Source organism: Mustelus asterias, chromosome 14 (assembly GCF_964213995.1).
Source record: "Mustelus asterias chromosome 14, sMusAst1.hap1.1, whole genome shotgun sequence".
In the NCBI taxonomy this organism is placed as follows: Eukaryota; Metazoa; Chordata; class Chondrichthyes; order Carcharhiniformes; family Triakidae; genus Mustelus; species Mustelus asterias.
In genome coordinates this window covers 106,585,610-106,606,502 of record NC_135814.1, presented here as the reverse complement: position 1 = coordinate 106,606,502, position 20,893 = coordinate 106,585,610, and the positions used below count along the sequence as shown (strand labels likewise).

At 46.0% G+C, this 20,893-nt stretch overlaps 1 protein-coding gene across 6 annotated transcripts in view; it reads right to left on the bottom strand.

Annotated features, from left to right (window-relative positions):
- vps8 (VPS8 subunit of CORVET complex) overlaps positions 1–19,015 on the bottom strand; it is a 651,220-nt gene extending 632,205 nt beyond the window's left edge. For 2 of the 6 annotated variants that reach the window (XM_078229111.1, XM_078229112.1), the window contains exons 1-6: positions 18,884–19,015; positions 11,835–11,903; positions 9,983–10,113; positions 8,022–8,118; positions 5,471–5,503; positions 4,183–4,242 (exon numbers count right to left, since the gene is read on the bottom strand). Coding sequence is in view for 4 of the 6 variants with exons in the window: in XM_078229107.1 (XP_078085233.1) it covers positions 4,188–4,242; positions 5,471–5,503; positions 8,022–8,118; positions 9,983–10,113; positions 11,835–11,903; positions 18,884–18,952 (454 nt within the window). In the remaining 2 variants the exon portion in view is untranslated. Of the gene's footprint in view, positions 1–1,185; positions 1,261–4,182; positions 4,243–5,470; positions 5,504–8,021; positions 8,119–9,982; positions 10,114–11,834; positions 11,904–17,741; positions 17,826–18,883 lie in introns of those variants that run through there. The other 4 variants (XM_078229107.1, XM_078229108.1, XM_078229109.1 and 1 more) reach the window with 3 other exon arrangements.
- Between the last annotated feature and the right edge of the window lie 1,878 nt (positions 19,016–20,893).

Genomic DNA, 20,893 nt, shown 5'->3' with positions numbered 1-20,893 from the left:
GTGAAACTAACTTTACAATGTGTGCAGCTCTAGTCACTTTCTTCCAGAAAGGACACTACCGCACCGAGCTGTTAGCCCCCCCCTAGCCAACATCCACTGTTAGGCACCCAAGGTTAGGGTACAGAAACCAAGTTTGCTTATATCAGAAAAGGTGGGATTAAAATGGACCTTATTCAGATATTGCCTGTTCCTCTTCATTCAAGACGACTTTACATCCCAAAAAATAAACTGTCCAGTAATTCCAATTAAGCAACTTTCAGTTGACTGGAATGGACTTCCCAGGTTCTTTCGAACAGCCAGTTATGGTAAGGGAAGTTAGACTGAAACCTGAGCAACTTGCTAGCATTGTCTCAAGAATGGCAATAAGACCGTGTGGAATAAAGGTGAGGAGAGGCGAGGTGAATCAACAAATCAGATATAGATGCATTTAATTCACACACACGCCGAAATCTACGGCAGCGACATCTTACAGTCCTGCCGATGGTGCAGCTCTGCTGCGGGTTTCCCAGCAGCGAGGGGAGCATTCAGTGGGAAAGTTTGTTGACAACAGCGGGACCAGAATATCCCACCACCTGTGAGGGGCGTGCCACCTTCCTCTGCCATGAAGCACACTGCCAAGGGGAAGCAAAGTCCCAACCACAGAGCGATGCATGTTCAGAACAGACTTCCCAGAGACATCAGCACTTTACATTTTCCAATGCTCTTGTTCCGTGGAAGCTGGGCTGACATCTTAATGAAAATTCATTGAATTGATACAGATAGATTTAATAGAAAGCTCAACAGACAAATCAAAATGAGCGTGTCTGGCCTTATACTTCCCTCAGTTTTGATAATAAAGCGATAATCTTGAGCTCTTCAATTTGTCGGGGTTAAGTCCAGATTTAGGAGAAAATGTTGCTTACATAAAGTTAGCAATAACAAATTAAAAACCAGGAAACAGTGGTTACAATTCTGTTGCTTATAATGTTCACCTGTGAGGTATACCCATTGTATCCGTACAGAAAAGACAGACAGCTTGACAGGAAAGTCTAAATGATTAACACAATATTTCAAAATTTTAAAGAGTTTTGTAACCTCGGGCACCAGCATGTGCAACCCCATTTTAATGTCAATTATTGAAGCAGCAGCTTAGAAATAAAAAGCAAAAAGCAAGCAAACCCCCTAGGTACACCCACACCTCTGTACCTTTTCCTATTACATCCAGGAAGACAGGAGGAGAGAGGAGAGACCACAAGTCAGTGTTCAGCATTATCAGCACAATTCACTTAAAAAACTGATAAACTTTTCCTCTATAACACAAGGAGGACACAACACTCTGCACATGGAACAGAAACAGCAATCAGAAAGAGTTGGTGCAACATTACATGAAGCATCTCTGTACAAAGAGAATATCAGCAATTATTAACCTCCCATAAACAGAATTGTTTATATCAAAAGAATACAGGCGAGCAGGATTGCTGGACTTACTGGGCTGGATTTTCCAGCCACACTCGCCTCGAAACTGGAAAATCCCCCCCGAGGTCAATGGACCTTTCCAACGTCCGCCCCTTGCCCGCTACGATTCCCGTAGCGGGCGGGATGGGAAAATTCCCCCCACTGTGTTTCATAATCAGAGAAGACAGACATATATTCAAGACATCTTTTTACATCACTAAGAAAAAAAAATTGCAGAGTGCTTCCACAAATTACTTTTGGAGTACCTACAATTGAGACTAAAAAGGCATTGAAATTGCGCGCAGAGAAATCGAGAGAGCAAGTCATCGATTTTGGTGGGGTTAATTGAGAGAGGAACATTGGCTTGCAAACAAAAGCAGCAAACGCTGGGAAATCTCAGCGGGTCTGACAGCATTTGTGGAGAGAGAATAGAGCCAACGTTTCGAGTCTGGATGACCCTTTGTCAGAGCTCCTGTTTCCGATTCCAACATCCGCAGTATTGGCTTGGAAGTGGTAATGTTCTATTCTTCCTGTAAAAGTGGCACTAGATCTTTTATGTGCATCTGAAGAGGAAGCTAACACTTCATCTACAAGACAGCATTGCTGCAGCACCCCCCCCCCCACCCCCGTCACCCCCCGCCCCACCACCCCCACGACTCCACAAACCTGTCAGCATATATTATACGGGTCACATCCTGGAAGGAGCATTGAACACGCAAATTTCTGACTCAAGAGGTGAGAGTGCGGAGCACTAAGCCAAGCTGACACTTCAAGTACTGAGGCAACTTGCTAATGACGAAGAGGATAGCCTCCATAACCAGGCGCTGCACTCCAAAAGTAATTCATAGTGATGACACTGTTCAGCATTAGTTACATGAATAACAAACATCTGTGAATCTCTCACTGGTTTGAGGTTCAGGCATGTTCTTTAAAAATATATGCAACACTTTCCTGCCCACTTACAATTTTATAACGTCAATCATTTGATTTATCATAGACAATCATCTTCTCATCACTCAGTCTATTTGAATCAGAGCAATTCTGCATTCTAGAGATGGGATCAAAGCAATGTTCTGATCTCCCGGTGGAACAAACCCAAAACACTCTGCACAATTCATGCCCCAAAGCTAGAAGGCATCTACACTTTAGATTATTGTTAATCTCTCTAATGGGGAACACAGTGGAACTTGGGGGCAAGTTTGCAATCCTGAAAATCAAATTCTAACTGGAGAATCGCAGTGGTCAGACTACCGTCAAAATATTATTCATAATTACCCAATGTCTGGGGCATTAATTTTTGAAGATCCAATGGTACACTATAGTATGAAGGAATGCTGATGAATCCCGTCTACCCTGCTAAGCTCTCAATCCCAAACAGGTGGTCACTAGATGTTTCCCCAGTGACGGAGAAGCCATTCTCACACAATTTCCTGCAACTAGTTCAAAGTCAATATAAGCAAAGTGTGATGATACTGTGCCTTTAAGAAATGTATTCACATCATGTTTCTTGTGAGGGCAATGTTTAAAATTCAGCTGTTTTACACGGTGCTGATTTGTCTGCACCAGGCAGCTCACATGCTGAAAATGCAGGCTAATGACTGATTTTATCTCGGGATGTGTTTGTTTTAATCTGATTTAATTCACTGATTTTTCCCCTGTGATTTCAGAGTAGGGCTTTGATTAGGTTGATTGACAGAGTCACATATTTAAGGGGAGGAGCTAAGCTTACAGGGATAAACAGACAGTTGGTGCCAAGTTTTGAAAGAAGCAAGAACTGTTTCTCTCTCTCTGGAGGCTGCTGTTTGGGACCTGCTAGGAGAAATAAGTCTCTCTCTCTCTCTAGAGGTATTCTGGAGGCTCAAGGACTAACAACTCAAGTACAAGCATGTAAACCTGTGTGTTGCTAACTGATTTTGAGGAGGAGTTTAAGTCCATAAGATGACTATTGCTTAAATTGGAACTGATAGAGATAGATTAGCAGCTCCTTGTCATGTTTAAGTATTTCAATTGTTACATGTTAAGATAATTCATTTGCTACAGTTAAATCGTATTGTTGAATAACCTTTGTTTTGATAAAAGCTTCCTCGTGTGTCATAGAATCACACCTGGAGTGAAATACCTTATCCTCACATTAATGCCAAAATAGCAAGTAGTTGGGGTCTAGTCTAACTCTGCAATATACCTTGGGGTTCTTATCTCGTACCCTAACAAGAGGTCTTACCATGTAGATGTCATGTTGTCTGCTAAAGGGTAAAAAAATAGAGGCAGCACACTGTCGGGAAATAGAGTTTTGAAATACGAGAGGTTTGCTTAAGCGCTGTCCAAGAAAACCAGCTTAAAATATTAGTGCTAATTCCAGTCAAGTATTGCACTCACGATCAGCACTCACAGGGAATGTGTAGGGAAATTATCAGCCTGGAGCCCATGATTTTCTCACTGAACAGAATATCATGGGCTCTGTGATTTACTCTCCTGTTTCCTTACAAGACCAATTTGCTCAGATTGGCCAAATGCAGAATTATCCCTCTTTCATTATCCTTGCATAATTTGCAAAAGAAAACAATGAGAGTAACATACATCACAAATCAGCTTCATAAAGGTGTAAATGCAGATAGAATTTCTGAAAATACATCGCCATGCAGGCATGAGAAAAGTATTTAGATTATGAGAAGAATTGTCAGTTCAATAATACAAACAGCATCAGGTACTGTTACTTTCACAAACAGAAGTTAGAAAGAAGATTTCTACCTTACCAAATACAAGTGCCAGTCCGTGTGACGTTCCCACTGCTATTACATTTGATACAACCTAGAGAACCAGAAAGTATGTTTTAAAAAAAATACAATGAGAGATTTTTGTCACCAATGTGTTCTTTCCTGTTCCAGCAAATTGAATTTCTGTGAAGCACAAATTCCATTATTTCTAAAGACAACAGCGCAGCTCCATCTATTCCAGAAATGTTGTATTCCTTCCCTATCTCCTTTTAAACTACATTCAAGTCAATCATAGAATTCCTACAGTGCAGAAGGAGGCCATTCAGCCCATCAAGCCTACATCGACTCTCCAAAGAGTACCTTACCCAGGCCCAAGCCCCACCCTTCCCCCATAACCCAGCGTATTTACCGTAGCTAATCCTAAACATCTTTGGATTGTGGGAAAAAGGTTAGTAACTTCCGTTTCCACTTTTGTCTCCCATTATACAAGTCGTCCACAGAACGGCTTGTGGTACATTAGACGGTGCACGGGTATATACGGATAGGATTGCAAACATGGTACTATTTTGAGATAAGCCTGTCAAAGCGTACATCCAGGATCTCCCAGTCCCACAGCGACAACACCCAGAGTCACTGCAACACCACTTTGCTGGGAAGCTTCGCCCATGCAAGCTGATTCCCAAGCAAAAGAAACAAAATTAACAAACAGGTACAGTCAGGAGAAATGAAAGTGAAATATCATTCAATGCCCACCAGTCACAAACTGCAAACGTAGCTCCAATTTTGAGAATGGCAGTAGGATCTTTCATTTGAGAATCCAATAAATGCGGCTGTTTAGGGGGGAGGGGCATGAATCAAATAAATCAGAGCTACTGGGCAGCTAAGGGTAGTTACTACTGACTGAACTGTTTATCTCCACATCATGAACTGTTTTCCACAGAGCACGTGACAGAGTTCAGACAAAGAGAAAACATTGGGTGGGATTTTCCAGCCATTCACGCCAGCTGGATTCTCTGCAGTGAACGGAGACTTGGCTAAGCACCAAATTCTCCATCCTCACTTGCAACGGCAACAGGGTGTGAACGGCCGGAGAATTCTGGCCACTAACTTCCATCTGACTTCATGCAGCTTTTGAGTTACAACCTTACGCCAATTTTGTCATCATATTAAATGGTTCCAACTCACAAAATAACAAACTCGACTCACCTCTCAACAATTCCTGTCTTCTTGACATACATATGTAAATTCTACAATAACTAAATAAAATATTTAGTCAATATATTTGTGTAAGTTTGTATGATCATATATACTCATGTACTTACAACAGCAGTGGGCAATCCTGCATCTACTCTATCCTGTAAAACAAAAAGTAAAAACTTTAACTGTGGCAAAGTCTCATCTCACTAACTGGCTGCTGGACTCAAAATCCACCTCGTTTTTCAAATCAGTTAACATTGATGAGACAAAGTTCGAGCACCAGACAGGAAAATGCATCAGATACATCAGATATAAGACAATAGACAATAATTTTCTATCAAAATAATAAGTGAGATTAATGGTGCTAGCTGCTATTCACACATAACATAGCTCTCTGACAGCATGCCTCAATCTATCTGCTGCTCAAACCCACGTCATGCCCTTCTCACCTCCAGATTCAACTGTTCCTAGCCAGCCTCAGTAAACCTCCGTTTATCCTTATCCTAATCTTCATCAAACCCCCTCATCCATCACTCCTGTTCCCATTGATTCCATTGGATTCCAGTCTCCCAATGCCTCCAATGTAACATCTGCATCCTAGAGTGAAATGAAGTTCATGACCATGCCTCTTATCTCTGTAGCCCACTCCAGCACGAGGAGTCCCTTCGTTAGGACTCTGCAGTATTTGGGTCTCTGGGACATCATTTCGCCTTCCTCCAAACACTGACAGAAATGCCCTCTTCGACCCAACAGTTTCAAATCCCACCCCCCCAACTGTACAGTTGCAGCATAACCCCACGGCTCTTAAACTCCAACCCTGTTAATGAAAGCTAACACACTATAGGCCTTCTTCACAGCTCTATCCACTTGAGTGGCAACCTTCAGAGATCTGTGGATATGGACCCCAAGATCTTTCTGTTCCTCCACAGTCTTCAGAACCCTACCTGTGACCCTGTAATCCACATTTAAATTAGTCCTACCAAAATGAATCACCTCACAGTTATCAAGGTTAAACTCCATTTGCCATTTTTCAGCCCAGCTTTGCATCCTATCTATGTCTCTTTGCAGTCTACAACAGCCCTCCACCTCATCCACTACTCCACCAATCTTGGCGTCATCAGCAAATTTACTGATCCACCCTTCAGCCCCCTCCTCTAAGTCATTAATAAAAATCACAAATAGCAGAGGACCAAGCACTGATCCCTGTGGCACTCCGCTAGCAACCTGCCACCAGTCCGAAAATTTTCCATCCACCACCACCCTCTGTCTTCGATCTGATAGCCAGTTACCTATCCAATCGGCCAACTTTCCCTCTATCCCACACTTCCTTACTTTCATCATAAGCCGACCATGGGGGACCTTATCAAACGCCTAAACAATTAAAGCCCCCTTAAAACCCACCTCATGAACCAAGCATCGCACTGAACACCTTCGTTCAGTATTCATGTCGGACGATATCTCTGTGAATCCCTACTTCAAATCCCTACAGTGCAGAAGGAGACCATTCAGCCCATCGAGTCTGCACCGACCACAATCCCACCCAAGCTCTATTCCTGTAAAACCCCACATATTTACTCTACTAATCACCCTGACACTAGAGTCAATTTAGCATGCCCAATCAATCTAACCCACACAGCACCCGGAGGACACCCATGCAGACACGGGGAGAATGTGCAAACTCCACATTGACAGTGACCCAAGTTGGGAATCGAACCCGGGTACGTGGCGCTCTGAGGCAACAGTGCTAACTACTGTGCTACCATGCCGCCCCTACTGCAATGATTTTCTATCTTAAAAGAACAGTTGCAAATGAAAATTGTTGTGGATGGTGAACTGGAGTCAGCATTCTACAATGTGGCTGCGCACAGCGATATCCCATAGCCACTGCAGCACTCAAGGCAATTGTGCTTTTCTTTTTGATGACATGCCTGTGAAGTGTTTCAGGATTTGTTTTCATCTTAAAGGCTCTCGAAAGATGCAAGCTGCTCTTCATCTGGTCCATAAAGATAAAATTAGCAGCTCGCGTTTAAGACTCAACTGAAGAGGAATTCCTTCTCTCTAAGTCTTTGCAATTCTCTACCCCGCAGAGCAGGGGAGGCTGGGACATTGAATATATTTGAGGCTGAGTTTGACAGATTCCTGATCGACAAGAGAGTCAAAGGTTTGGGTGTGGGGGGGAGGCAGGAAAATGGAAATGAGGCCACAATAACAGATCAGCCATGATCTCATTGAATGGTGAAGCAGACTCAGTGGGATGAATCATCTACTCCTGCTCCCATCTGTTATGACCTTCAACCTGGCCTGGTCTTGTCTCTCTTTCTGACTTGCCAGTCTGCAGGTTATCCTAATTGTATCTCTCGGGCATTGCAACTATGGACATAGCAGCAATCTTCCCATCTGGAAACCAAGCAACAGTCAGAAAACAACCAGAAACATCAGACCTCTAAATCCCTAAATCCACTTATCAATGTTACAGGCCATTTAAGTACAAGATGTTTTTCCAATACAGTTTAGCATGACTCTCCTACTGAGACAAGAAAATAGCCATCATGGCCAGTGTCCTCCTGTACTTCCATTGAAGCAGGAACCAAATGTTATTTAGCCAAAAGGCACAATAACGGTGTGCCTGTCACCATCACAGGAAATATTTAAAACACTTGCTGAGAATATACTTACTGCCGCAGACACAACTTGTGCAGAAACTCCTTTGAGCACCGACCGTCGAACGACCGAACCGTGGATGCTGGGGCTCATGTCCGAAAATTTTTTCCTTCTGGATGATGTCATTGGTTAATAAGGGAGAGGAGGGAAAAGAAACTGTAAGGGATGCATCTTCTTACCCTCACCTGGTTCAGTTACAACTTCACTAACATAGCCAAGCACATCTTAATCTAGATCCTTTGGAGCAACCAAGACTGGTCAAGAGTTGGAACTGCAGAAGTCAATATAATTTCAGCTGATTTCACCATTGAAGCTATGATATAATCCTTTGTTAAGTACAATAGAGCTTTGTTAACTCATGGCCGCAATTAGCATTACTGAGCTTAGAATAGAGTCATAAAGGTTTGCAGCATTGGAACAGGCCCTATGGCCCAACTTGTCCATGCTGCCCTTTTTTTAAACTATTAAGCTAGTCCCAATTGCCCGCATTTGGCCCATATCCCTCTATATCCATCTTACCATGTAACTGTCTAAATGCTTTTTAAAAGACAAAACTGTACCCGCCTCTACTACTACCTCTGGCAGCTTGTTCCATACACTCACCACCCTCTGTGTAAAACAATTGCCCCTCTGGACCCTTTTGTATCTCTTCCCTCTCACCTTAAACCTATGCCCTCTAGTTTTAGACTCCCCTACCTTTGGGAAAAGATAATGACTATCTAGCTGACCTGTGCCCCTCATTATTTTATAGAGCTCTATAAGATCACCCCTCAGCCTTCTACGCTCCAGAGAAAAGAGTCCCAGTCTATCCAGCTTCTACTTATAACTCAAACCATCAAGTCCCGGTAGCATCCTAGTAAATCTTTTCTGCACTCTTTCTAGTTTAATAATATCCTTTCTATAATAGGGTGACCAGGACTGTACACAATATTCCAACTGTAGCCTTACCAATGTTTGTACAACATTGTTTTTATTCCCATTCCCAAAGTAGATTTTCAACTGAAACACAGAGGGCAGCAACCTGCCAAGTTGCAGCCGAGCTGTCAGGAAGAGTGGCTTCATGTTATTATTTTTTAAATCCGCCAATTACTACACGTGGTATGTCACCCAATGTGTTATAAAAGGCCATTGTCAAATATGATCATGGAGAAGGCAGATAATACTGGAAAATGTGTAACTTATGAAAGATAACTACATCATTATTATTTTAACACATATTTGTGCTTGTGAGAAACTCATCAATTATATTCCAGGCTCAGACTCAAACTCATTTCCAGGTGTTGATTATTCTAAATATAAACCATTATCCCAGATGATGCACTTTGGCACAGTGGTTAGCACTGCTGCCTCACAGCTCCAGGTACCAGAGTTCGATTCCGGCCTCGGGTCACTGTCTGTGTGAAGTTTACACATTCTCCCCATGACTGCGCGGGTTTCCTCCAGGTGCTCTGGTTTCCTCCCACACTCCAAAGATGTGCGGGTTGGGTGGATTGGCCAAGCTAAATTGACCCTAGAGTCAGGGGGATTAGCAGGGTAAATGTGTGGGGTCACGGGAATAGGGCCTGGGTGGGATTGTGGTCAGTACAGACTCGATGGACCGAATGGCCTCCTTCTGTACTGTAAGGATTCTATGATGTTAACCATGTGAATCCATTGATAAGATCACAGTATTTGACACACTCCCTGATATTTATTATTCCAATATATATCTGATCCGTTGCTTATATTCTCACTGCCCATTGATTGCATAGTCCATCAGAGCCCCTCTATTAACTTGCTAGATCATTCCTTGCTGATGAAGTAGGGGGAGTGAGTAGATGAGAAAGAGACTGCAAATCAATACAAATACAGTAAAACAAGAATCAGAGTAAGGCCAGTAAGTTTACTTTGAGTGGAAAGGGTTCCCCCAGAACTGTGTATACTTTTTAATCTTGTTTATTGATGAAAACACTTGGATGTTTCCTGTAAACACTCACCGTTTTAAATTTGTCCTGTCCCCACTGTCTGAACTTGCAAGGGACGAGGTTTCACCTGAATGTGTGTCAATGTTATCCATGTTCAAGAGGGTCGGGTCCTCCAATATAAATGATTCATCTTCATCTTCTGTCTGTTTGGGGAAGGGGTATCACAGAAAGGGGAGAGAAACACAAAGTAAAAGTTTATTTATTCATCACAAGTAAGGCTTACATTAACACTGCAATGAAGTTACTGTGATATTTCCCTAGTCGCCACAGTCCAGTGCCTGTTCGGGTCAATGTACCTAACCAGCACATCTTTGGACTGTGGGAGGAAACCGGAGCACCCGGAGGAAACCCACGCAGACACGGGGAGAACGTGCAAACTCCACACAGACAGTGACCCAAGCCAGGAATGGAACCCGGGTCCCTGGCGCTGTGAGGCAGCAGTGCTAACCACTGTGCCACCGTGCCGCCCCAGATTTTACAATCTGGGTAACTTCTTGCCATTGGTTTCCTTTATTCACTCACAGGATGTGGGGGTCACTGGCAAACAGGCCAATATTTATTGCCGATCCCTAACTGCCCTTGAGGAGGTGAGGTGCCTTCTTGAACACAGGTCAGTGGACTATTTCAGAGGGTAGTTGAGATTCAACCTAAATTGCTGTGGTCTAGAGTCACATGTGGGCCAGAGTGGGTAAGGATGGCAGATTTCTTTCCCTAAAGGACGTGAATGAACCAGATCGGTTTTTACAACAATCAACAATGGTTTCATGGTCACCATTACTGAGAGAAGCTTTATAAACCAGGTTCAATACATTGAATGAAATTCCCCCAGCTGCCGTGGTGGGTTTTGAACTAAAATCCCTGGATCATTCAATCCAAGTCTCCGCATTATGAGCCCAGTAGCCACAATGCTACTCTATCCTTACTATAGCCCTTATTCTTATCTTGTAGCTCAAAAGGTACACAAAAAATGAAAATCATCCTTTTTTATCTGCCTTCCTAAATGAAGTGTGTATAGCAGTTTAAGATAAGGTACAATGCATTACTATCAAACCAGGAAACAGGAAAAGAACAGAAGTAAAGAGGAGGCAATGACATAAGCACAATCATGAAACATTATGAATCAACGGTACGGAAATTGGTATTCTTCACGAGATAGAATTATAAAATCCATACAGTGCAGAAGGAGGCCATTCAGCCCATTAAGTCTACACCAACACTCCGAAAGAGTATCGCTAGCCAGGCCCACCCTCTGCCCTGTACCTGTAATGCCACAAATTTATCCCGCTAATCCATCTAGCATACAAATTTTTAGACACTAAGGGGCAATTTAGCATGGCCAATCCACCTAACCTGCACATCTTTGGACTGAGGGGGGAAACTGGAAGAAACCCACGCAGACACGAGGAGAACGTGCAAACTCCACACAGACAGATACCCAATGCCGAAATCGAACCTGGGTCCCTGGCGCTGTGAGGCAGCAGTGCTAACCACTGTGCCTCCCATATTTACCAGATCAGACACGTACAAGTTTATGACACAAAGGATGGAGAGATAAGGGCTTTTCTGACCACTTACACATATTACCTTCCCAGCTATGCGCATCATTAACAATGAAACAGTGGTGTTCTTCTTTGACAATGCAAGTGGAAGGTGAACAATGCTCAACCCAACCAGCATGGCAGCAAAGCCTCGGTATTACTGTTCAACTACATTAATGCCACACAAGTGCCAGGCAATGGCCGTCCCCAACAAGACAGAATCTAAGCATCTCCTCTTGACATTATCACTAAATTCCCCCACTAACAACTTCCAGGGGGGTTAGCATTGACCAGAAACTCAACTGGTCCTGCCATACAAGGCTTACCTCATTCAATATGCTTTCTAGGGTAGGTGGTGTATCGACTTGGGGAATATCAAACTCCTTGTCATCAATCTGTATGGAAATAATTGAGAGAATTATTTTTTTTTAATGCAGTTGCTCGTGAATAATCTGATGACATGTAAAGCACAAAGAGGGTGAGCAATACTGACTGTTCTGTAATGGATTAAACAGTGCTTTTTGACACTATTTACAAACAGATTAGACAGACCACAGGATGGCGTGCCCCTTTTAAATGTGCACTAGGTGGACCCCCCTGACCACACCCCCCACCCCCTCCCCCACCGCCCACAAATAGTCCATCAATAGAAAAATCTACTTGAAGCCCACCTTCAGGAACAACGCAATTTCAAGAAAACATTTTTTTAAATTCATTCCTGGGACATGGGCGTCGCTGGCTGGCCAACATTTATTGCCCATCCCTAGTTGCCCTTGGAGTGCAGTTGAGAGTCAACCACATTGCTGTGGCTCTGAAGTCACATGTAGGCCAGACCGGGTAAGGACGGCAGATTTCCTTCCCTAAAGGACATTAGTGAACCAGATGGGTTTTTCCGACAATCGTTTCACGGTTATCAGTAGATTCTCAATTCCAGGTGTTTTTTATTGAATCCAAATTGCACCATCTGCCGCGGCGGGATTCATCTTCATCGATGACATGTTGAAGGCTCCGGAGAAGATGTCGTAGCTTCTCCGCTCCAGGGAAGTACTGAATGACGAAGGGTACTCTGTCCGTCGTGTCCCTCCTCAACTCAGTCCTAAATCTGCTTCTCCTTGTTTTGAGGCTATGCCCCCTAGTTCTAGTTTCACCCGCCAGTTTAGGATGGAAGCTGGAGAAATAAAGCATCGTGACATTATCCGTGGGCTTGCAGTACAGTGAAGTGCTGAGGTGACCGTCCTTGATGGAGATGCATGTGTCCAAGAACCCTAAACACGTTAAAGAAGCCATCCCCTACGGACAAGCCCTCCGTATACACAGGATCTGCTCAGATGAGGAGGATCGCAACAGACACCTCCAGACGCTGAAAGATGCCCTCATAAGAACAGGATATGGCACTCGACTCATCGATCAACAGTTCCGACGCGACACAGCGAAAAACCGCACCGACCTCCTCAGAAGACAAACACGGGACATGGCGGACAGAGTACCCTTCGCTGTCCAGTACTTCCCTGGAGCGGAGAAGCTATGACATCTTCTCAGGAACCTTCAACATGTCATCGATGAAGACGAACATCTCGCCAAGGTCATCCCCACACCCCCACTTCTTGCCTTCAAACAACCGCACAACCTCAAACAGGCCATTGTCCGCAGCAAACTACCCAGCCTTCAGGAGAACAGTGACCACAACACCACACAACCCTGCCACAGCAACCTCTGCAAGATATGCCGGATCATCGACACGGATGCCATCATCTCACGTGAGAACACCATCCACCAGGTACACGGTACATACTCTTGCGACCCGGCCAACGTTGTCTACCTGATACGCTGCCGGAAAGGATGTCCCGAGGCATGGTACATTGGGGAAACCATGCAGGCACTACAACGGATGAATGAACACCGCTCAACAATCACCAGGCAGGAGTGTTCTCTTCCTGTCGGGGAACACTTCAGCAGTCACGGACATTCAGCTCCTTCATCAGGTGAGTGGAGAGCAGTGTTCCAACAGCTCGTGATTCCACATAAACCTGTTGGGACTTTAACCTGGTGTTGAGAGACTTCTTACTGTGCCCATCCCAGACCTACGCCGGCATCGCCACATCATCCTGACTTGGAAATATATTGCCGTTCCTTCACTGTCGCTGGGTCAAAATCCTGGGACACCCTCACGAACAGCAGTGTGCGTGTACCTACACCACATGGGAACTGCAGCAGGTTCAAGAAGGCAACTCATCACCATCTCCTCAAAGGCAATTAGGGATGGACAATAAATTCTGGCCCAGCCAGTGATGCCCACACCCAAGGAACAATCATTTTAAAATGAAGTAAAGTTCCAATTAGACAAACCTAACATGAGGAAAAAGGAACCATAATAAACAAGCTGTAGATGTTAACTAGGGCATGTGTAAACATCTTGAAACAAACAGATCGATTACTCTATACGATTAACTCAGTCACAAGCATTGTAGGTACATTGTGGGATTAGGCTCTTAAACAATAAGTAGCTCAAACATGGAATGGTAAAGGTCTCATTCACAAAAGGCAATAAAGTTGCATCATTATTAGAGGGCTCAACATCAGCATTTTGGAATAGCATTTATAATCAGTAATGGAGTAGTCAAACTACACACCTTACACAATATCATCAATAGCCGAGGAGCAAAATAGTTCCACTGAACTTGCAGCAGTTCCTTAAAGAAGTAGCTACACTGCTTTGTCTGAGAACCATAGAGCCCAAACAACAGCAAAGTCAAAGATCTGAAGCTTACATTTGGCAGATTATAGAGTACGAGACAGGTTTGGCTCTGCACTGCAGTGGGTAAAGACTTCAGTTTAAGTTTATTTATTAGTGTCACAATTAGGTTTACGTTAACACAACAATGAAGTTACTGTGAAAATCCCCTAGCCGCCACACTCCAGCGCCTGGTCGGGTACACTGAGGGAGAATTTAGCACGGCCAATGCACCTAACCAGCGCGTCTTTCAGACTGTGGGAGGCAACCGGAGCAAACCCACGCAGGCACGGGGAGAACATGCAGACTCCACACAGACAGTGACCCAAGCCGGGAATCAAACCAGGGTCGCTGGTGCTGTGAAGCAACAGTGTTAACCATTGCGCTGCCTCCTTTAGTGAGCTAGCTTGAAGCTCATGGCCGGGATTCCCCAATCTCATTCGCCCCTCCGCCTCTTCCAGCAAGAACAGAGAATTTGGCGCTCAGCCCAAACTCCATTCACTGCAGCAGAACTGGAGAATCCCAGCCGAGGGCAAGGTCAGAGAATTCTGGCCCATGCCTGGCTTCAGAGATTCAAACCCCGAGACAGACTTCAGCCCATAGTCAAGGCTAACACTTCAGTGTAATACTGAGGGAATGCCACACTGTCAGATTAAGTGCCAATTTATGGATGCGATAACAAGCTGAAGCTTTCTCTGTCTTTTCAGATGGATGCACGGATAAATCTTGGGGCACTATTTGAAAAAAAGCAGGGAACTCCCCTGGTGTCAGGGCCAACATTCCTCCTTCAAACAAAAGCACTAAAACATTAACTTATCATTTACCTATTGGCTTTAGGATGTTTCTCCACTAGCCTACACAACATTAGGTTCACAACACCCAGTTCTACCTCACCACTATCTCACCTATCAAGCCCATTCACTGGACCTGGTTTGTCAATCTGCCCATCCAAAATCCAAAACTGATGAGAAATTTCATCCAGCTTAATATTGGGCAGCACGATGGTTAGCACTGCTGCCTCACAAGTTCAATTCCGGCCTTGGGTGGCTGTCCGTGTGGAGTTTGCACGTTCTCCCCATGTCTGCGTGGGTTTCCTCCGGTTTCCTCCCACACTCCAAAGATGCGCGGGTTAGGTAGATTGGTCATGCTAAATTGCCCCTTAGTGTCAGAGGATGAGTAGGGTACATATGTGGCATTACAGGGATAGAGTGTGGGTGGAATTGCTGTTGGTGCAGGCTCAATGGGCCAAATGGCCTCCTGCACTGTAGGATTCTATGATATTGGGACGAATCAGTCCACATCTCGAAATCTAGCCGCCAACTCCATCCCACATCCCGGCCACTGTGAGGTTGAACAAGTCTGTTTGCAACCTTGGCATCATTTCTGATCACCTTCTAACCCCATATCCAACAACCGCCTATGTCCACCTGCTTAACATTTCCCATTTTACCACTGCCACGGCTCACATGCTGCTGAAACCCTCATCTATACAGTTGTTGCCTCCAGAATTGACTCATCCAAAGCATGCTAGGCCAGCCTTCCAACCTTGAGCTAATCCAAAATGTTGCTATCCTGTCCTAAATCATACTAAATCCTATTCAGCCATTACATCAGTGCTCGTTGACCCTCACTGGCTCCTGGTCCCAGCAACACCCCAATTTTAAAACGTTCATCCCCGCTTTCAAATTCCTCCATATTTCTGGAACCGCAAAACAAAACTAACCCCCACAATCCACTGAGAGATCTGCATTCCTCCAATTCTGGTAAGGTGCACATCATCGATTTTAATCTCTCCACCGTTGCCAGTAGCAGCTTCCTAGGCCCCAAACTAATTATTTGCCTTTGTGATCCTTCACCTCTCCGTCTCTCTTTCCTCTTCGATAGCAGTTTAGGGCGGCGCGGTAGCACAGTGGTTAGCACTGCTGCTTCACAGCTCCAGGGACCTGGGTTCGAATCCCAGCTCGGGTCGCTGTCTGTGTGGAGTTTGCACATTCTCCTTGTGTCTGCGTGGGTTTCCTCCAAGTGCTCCGGTTTCCTCCCACAGTCCAAAGATGTGCAGGTTAGGTTGATTGGCCATTCTAAATTGCCCCTTAGTGTCCCGGGATGCATAGGTTAGAGGGGTTAGTGGGTAAAATATGTAAGGATATGTGGATAGGGCCTGGGTGGGATTGTGGTTGGTGCAGACTCGAAGGGCCGAATGGCCTCTTTCTGCGCTGTAGGATTCTATGATCTATGATTCTATGATTCTCTGAGTTATAACCAGGCTTCTTAAATAGTTCATTCATCCCAAATGGTTTCAGTCCTCGGGACGCACACATCAGCACAAATACACACAACAACACAGAAAATAACTGTGAAAGTGAAACTTTAAGAAACCAATTTATGCTGGAAATACATCAAGACGTGAAATACACCAGCTTCACGATGTTCTGTAGAAGGGTCACAGACTCGAAACGTTAACTCTGTTGCTCCCTCCGCAGATGCTGCCAGACTCGTTGAGTTTATCCAGCATTTTCAGTTTTTATTTCAACATGACACCTTTGCTGAGTTGCAGTGCTGGCCTGTCATCCAACACTGTCGCCCAGAACAACAACAATTTGCATTCATGCAGCACCTTTAATGTGCATTATGAAGCAAGACATGACATTGAGCCACGTAAGGACATATTAGGGCAAATGGAGGTTTTAACAGGCATCTTAACAGAGGAAGAGAGGTGGAAATGTTTAGGAAGGGAATTCCAGAGCTTGGGACCCAGGTAGCAGAAGATACGGCCAGCAATGGTGGAGTGAGGAAAATCAGGGAGGCAGCAGAGGCCAGAATTAGATTTCGTAATTTCACAATTTCAGAAGACCAAAAAATAATTCTAATTTATTTATATTATTTATTTCATTTATACAATTTAATTTGTTTATACAATTTTATATAATTTATTGATACAATCTATTTATATAATTTATAACAGGGGGTGGGAAGGGTTGTAAATAAAGCAAGTCACCAAGTTAAGCTGATACTCTTGTTCTGGAGCCCGATAGGGGCAGAGAATACAAGAGCAAGGAGGTTGTGCTGAATTTATACGAGGCACTAATTAGACCTCAGCTAGAATATTGTGTATAGTTTTGGGCACCATACTATAGAAGGGATGTGAACCAATTGGATAGAGTGCCAAAGAGTTTTACAAGAATTATTCCAGGAATGACAAACTTGAGTTATGGGGATAGATTACAGAGACTGGGACTGTTTTCCTTGGAGAGAAGGAGGCCGAGAGGAGATTTGATAAAGATGTTTACAATCATGGACAGAGTAGATGGGGAGAGAGCTCAGATTTAAGGTGATTTAAAGAACAAAGAACAAAGAACAATACAGCACAGGAACAAGCCCTTCGGCCGTCCAAGCCCGCGCCGCTCACTGGTCCAAACTAGACCATTCTTTTGTATCCCTCCATTCCCACTCCATTCATGTGGATTTACATAAGAAGCAAAAGTGAAATAAAACTTTTTCACACAGCAAGTTTGGATTCCACAGCCTGGAAGTGTGCTGGAAGCAGATTCAATCGAAGTACTCAAGAGGGCATTAAATGATTATTTGAATAGAAACAGTGTGCTGGCGTATTTGGGGGGGGGGGGGGGGGGGGGCGGTGTAAAGATGGGAGAATGGCACTAAGTCATGGTGCCTGTTTGAAGAGCCAGTACAGACGTGATGGGCTGGATGGTCTCTTCCTGCCCTGCGAGCGTGGTATGATTTGGGTATGTTAATGGGACTGCACACCAAGCCACTCTCAGCCAGCTACAGTTCCAAAGTCAGCTGGCAAAGCATGTTGGCAGCAGGGTGGCTGCTTCCTTCCCAGAGCAATCACACAACAATGCCATTGTAAAGGCAGGCCAGGGCCCAGAGGGAGCGCACGGAGGGTGAGGGTGTGGGGGGTGGGGGAGCGGTGTGGGCTCGGGCTCCAGGGAGAGCAGGGGGGGCGGTTTGGGCTCGGGCTCCAGGGTGAGGGGGGGGGGGGCGGTTTGGGCTCCAGGGTGAGGGGGGGGGCGGTTTGGGCTCCAGGGTGAGGGGGGGGGCGGTTTGGGCTCCAGGGTGAGGGGGGGGGGGCGGTTTGGGCTCCAGGGTGAGGGGGGGGGGGTTATGGGCTCCAGGGTGAGGGGGGGGGGGTTATGGGCTCCAGGGTGAGGGGGGGGTACGGCTCCAGGGTGAGGGGGGGTACGGGTCCAGGGTGAGGGGGGGGGTACGGGTCCAGGGTGAGGGGGGGTACGGGTCCAGGGTGAGGGGGGGTACGGGTCCAGGGTGAGGGGGGGTACGGGTCCAGGGTGAGGGGGGGTACGGGTCCAGGGTGAGGGGGGGTACAGGCTCCAGGGTGAGGGGAGGTACGGGCTCCAGGGTGAGGGGAGGTACGGGCTCCAGGGTGAGGGGAGGTACGGGCTCCAGGGTGAGGGGGGGTTGGGGTTCAGAGTGAGGGAGGGGTTGGGTTTCAGGGTGAGGGGGGGCTCAGGTGGAGGGGGGGGGGTTGGGGTTCAGGGTGAGGGGGGGGGGGGGGTGGGTGGGGGGGGTTTGGCCTCTGGCTCCAGCCCATCGTCTGCTGTTTGAGGCGCTAGGCCCCGGAGCCTGGGGCTGGAGTTAGAGCCGGAGCACGGGCCTCCTACTCACCCCCTCCGCCTCTGCCAGATTGAGCTGCGAGGAGGCCGAAGTCAGGCTCCGGGTCTCGGGCGACTCCATCCTCCGGCCGGCTCCGGGCTCCGGGCTCCAGTCACCCCTTGGCCAATCCCCGCCCCCGGCTCCGCCCTCCGCCAATCAGCAGCGCCCGAGCCTGGCCCTCACCATGGCAACCGCCTGCCTGGCTGACGGACAGCCTCCCTGACCAATCAGCGGAGAGGGGCGGGGCTACAGGGGTGATTGACAGCTTCAGGCTGAGCTGAGCTGCAATGGGATTGTGCAGGGACAGTGAGAAGTCTCACAACACCAGGTTAAAGTCCAATGGGTTTATTTGGTAGCACAAGCCACTAGCTTTTGGAGCGCTGGTCCTTCATAAGGTAAGTGGGAGTTCTGTTCACAAACAGGGCATATAAAGACACAAACTCAATTTACAAGATAATGGTTGGAATGCGAGTCTTTACAGGTAATCAAGTCTTAAAGGTACAGACAATGTGAGTGGAGAGAGGGTTAAGGACAGGTTAAAGAGGTGTGTATTGTCTCCAGACAGGACAGTTAGTGAGATTTTGCAAGCTCAGGCAAGTCGTAGGGGTTACTAGTGTGACATGAACCCAAGATCCCAGTTGAGGCCGTCCTCATGTGTCCTCATATGACAACGGATGAATGAACACCGCTCGACAATCACCAGGCAGGAGTGTTCTCTTCCTGTTGGGGAACACTTCAGCAGTCACAGGCATTCAGCCTCTGATCATCGGGTAAGCGTTCTCCAAGGCGGCCTACACGACAATGCAGAATCGCTGAGCAGAAACTGATAGCCAGGTTCCGCACACATGAGGACAGCCTCAACCGGGATTTTGGGTTCATGTCACACTATCTGTAACCCCCACGACTTGCCTGGGCTTGCAAAATCTCACTAACTGTCCTGGCTGGAGACAATACACATCTCTTTAACCTGTGCTTAACCCTCTCTCCACTCGCATTGTCTGTACGTTTAAGACTTGATTACCTGTAAAAACCCGCATTCCAACCATTATTTTGTAAATGTATTTTGTAAATTGAGTTTGTATCTGTATATGCCCTGTTTGTGAACAGAACTCCCACTCACCTGATGGAGGAGCTCCGAAAGCTTGTGGCTTGTGCTACCAAATAAACCCGTTGGATTTTAACCTGGTGTTGTGAGACTTCTTACTGTGCTTACCACAGTCCAATGCCAGCATCTCTACATAATTGTGCAGGGAGGCACAGACTGAAAGCTTCCCCCACCCACCCTGCTGCACCAGGCACACACTCACCCAATGATGGGCTGGTAAATGGACCACCCGAATGGCCCTCTTTCAGTTCAGTGAACCCAATGGCCTCCTTCTGCATTGTAAGGATTCTATGATTAACCCCATGAACAGGACTAACTACATTTACAGTGTAAATCTCCAACCGTGCCCACGGCTGGGATTCTCCAATGCTGTCGCAGTGCATTGAGTACCAAATTCTCCATTCTCACTGGCCGCGGGGCAGGTTTTTTTTTATTCGTTGGACATGGGCATCGCTGACTGGCCAGCATTTATTGCCCATCCCTAGTTGCCTTTGAGAATGTAGTGGTGAGCTGCCTTCTTGAATCGCTGCAGTCCATGTGCTGTGGGTTAACAATGCCATTTGGGAGGGAATTCTGGATTTTGACCCAGTGGCTGCGAAGGAACGGCGATATATTTCCTAGTCAGGATGGTAAGTGGCATGGAGGTGGTGGCATTCCCATGTGTCTGCTGCCCTTGTCCTCCTAGATGGAAGTGGTCGTGAGTTTGGAAGGTGCTGTCTAAGGATCTTTGGTGAGTTGCTGTAGTGCACACTGCTCCTACTGAGCGTTGGTGATGGAGGGAGTGGATATTTGTGGAAGGGGTAGCAATCAAGCAGGCTGCTTTGTTCTGGATGGTGTCAAGCTTCTTGAGTGCAGAAGAGCATTCTGCCCTTAATACACACTGAATTTGATTTGATTTGTTATTGTCACATGTATTA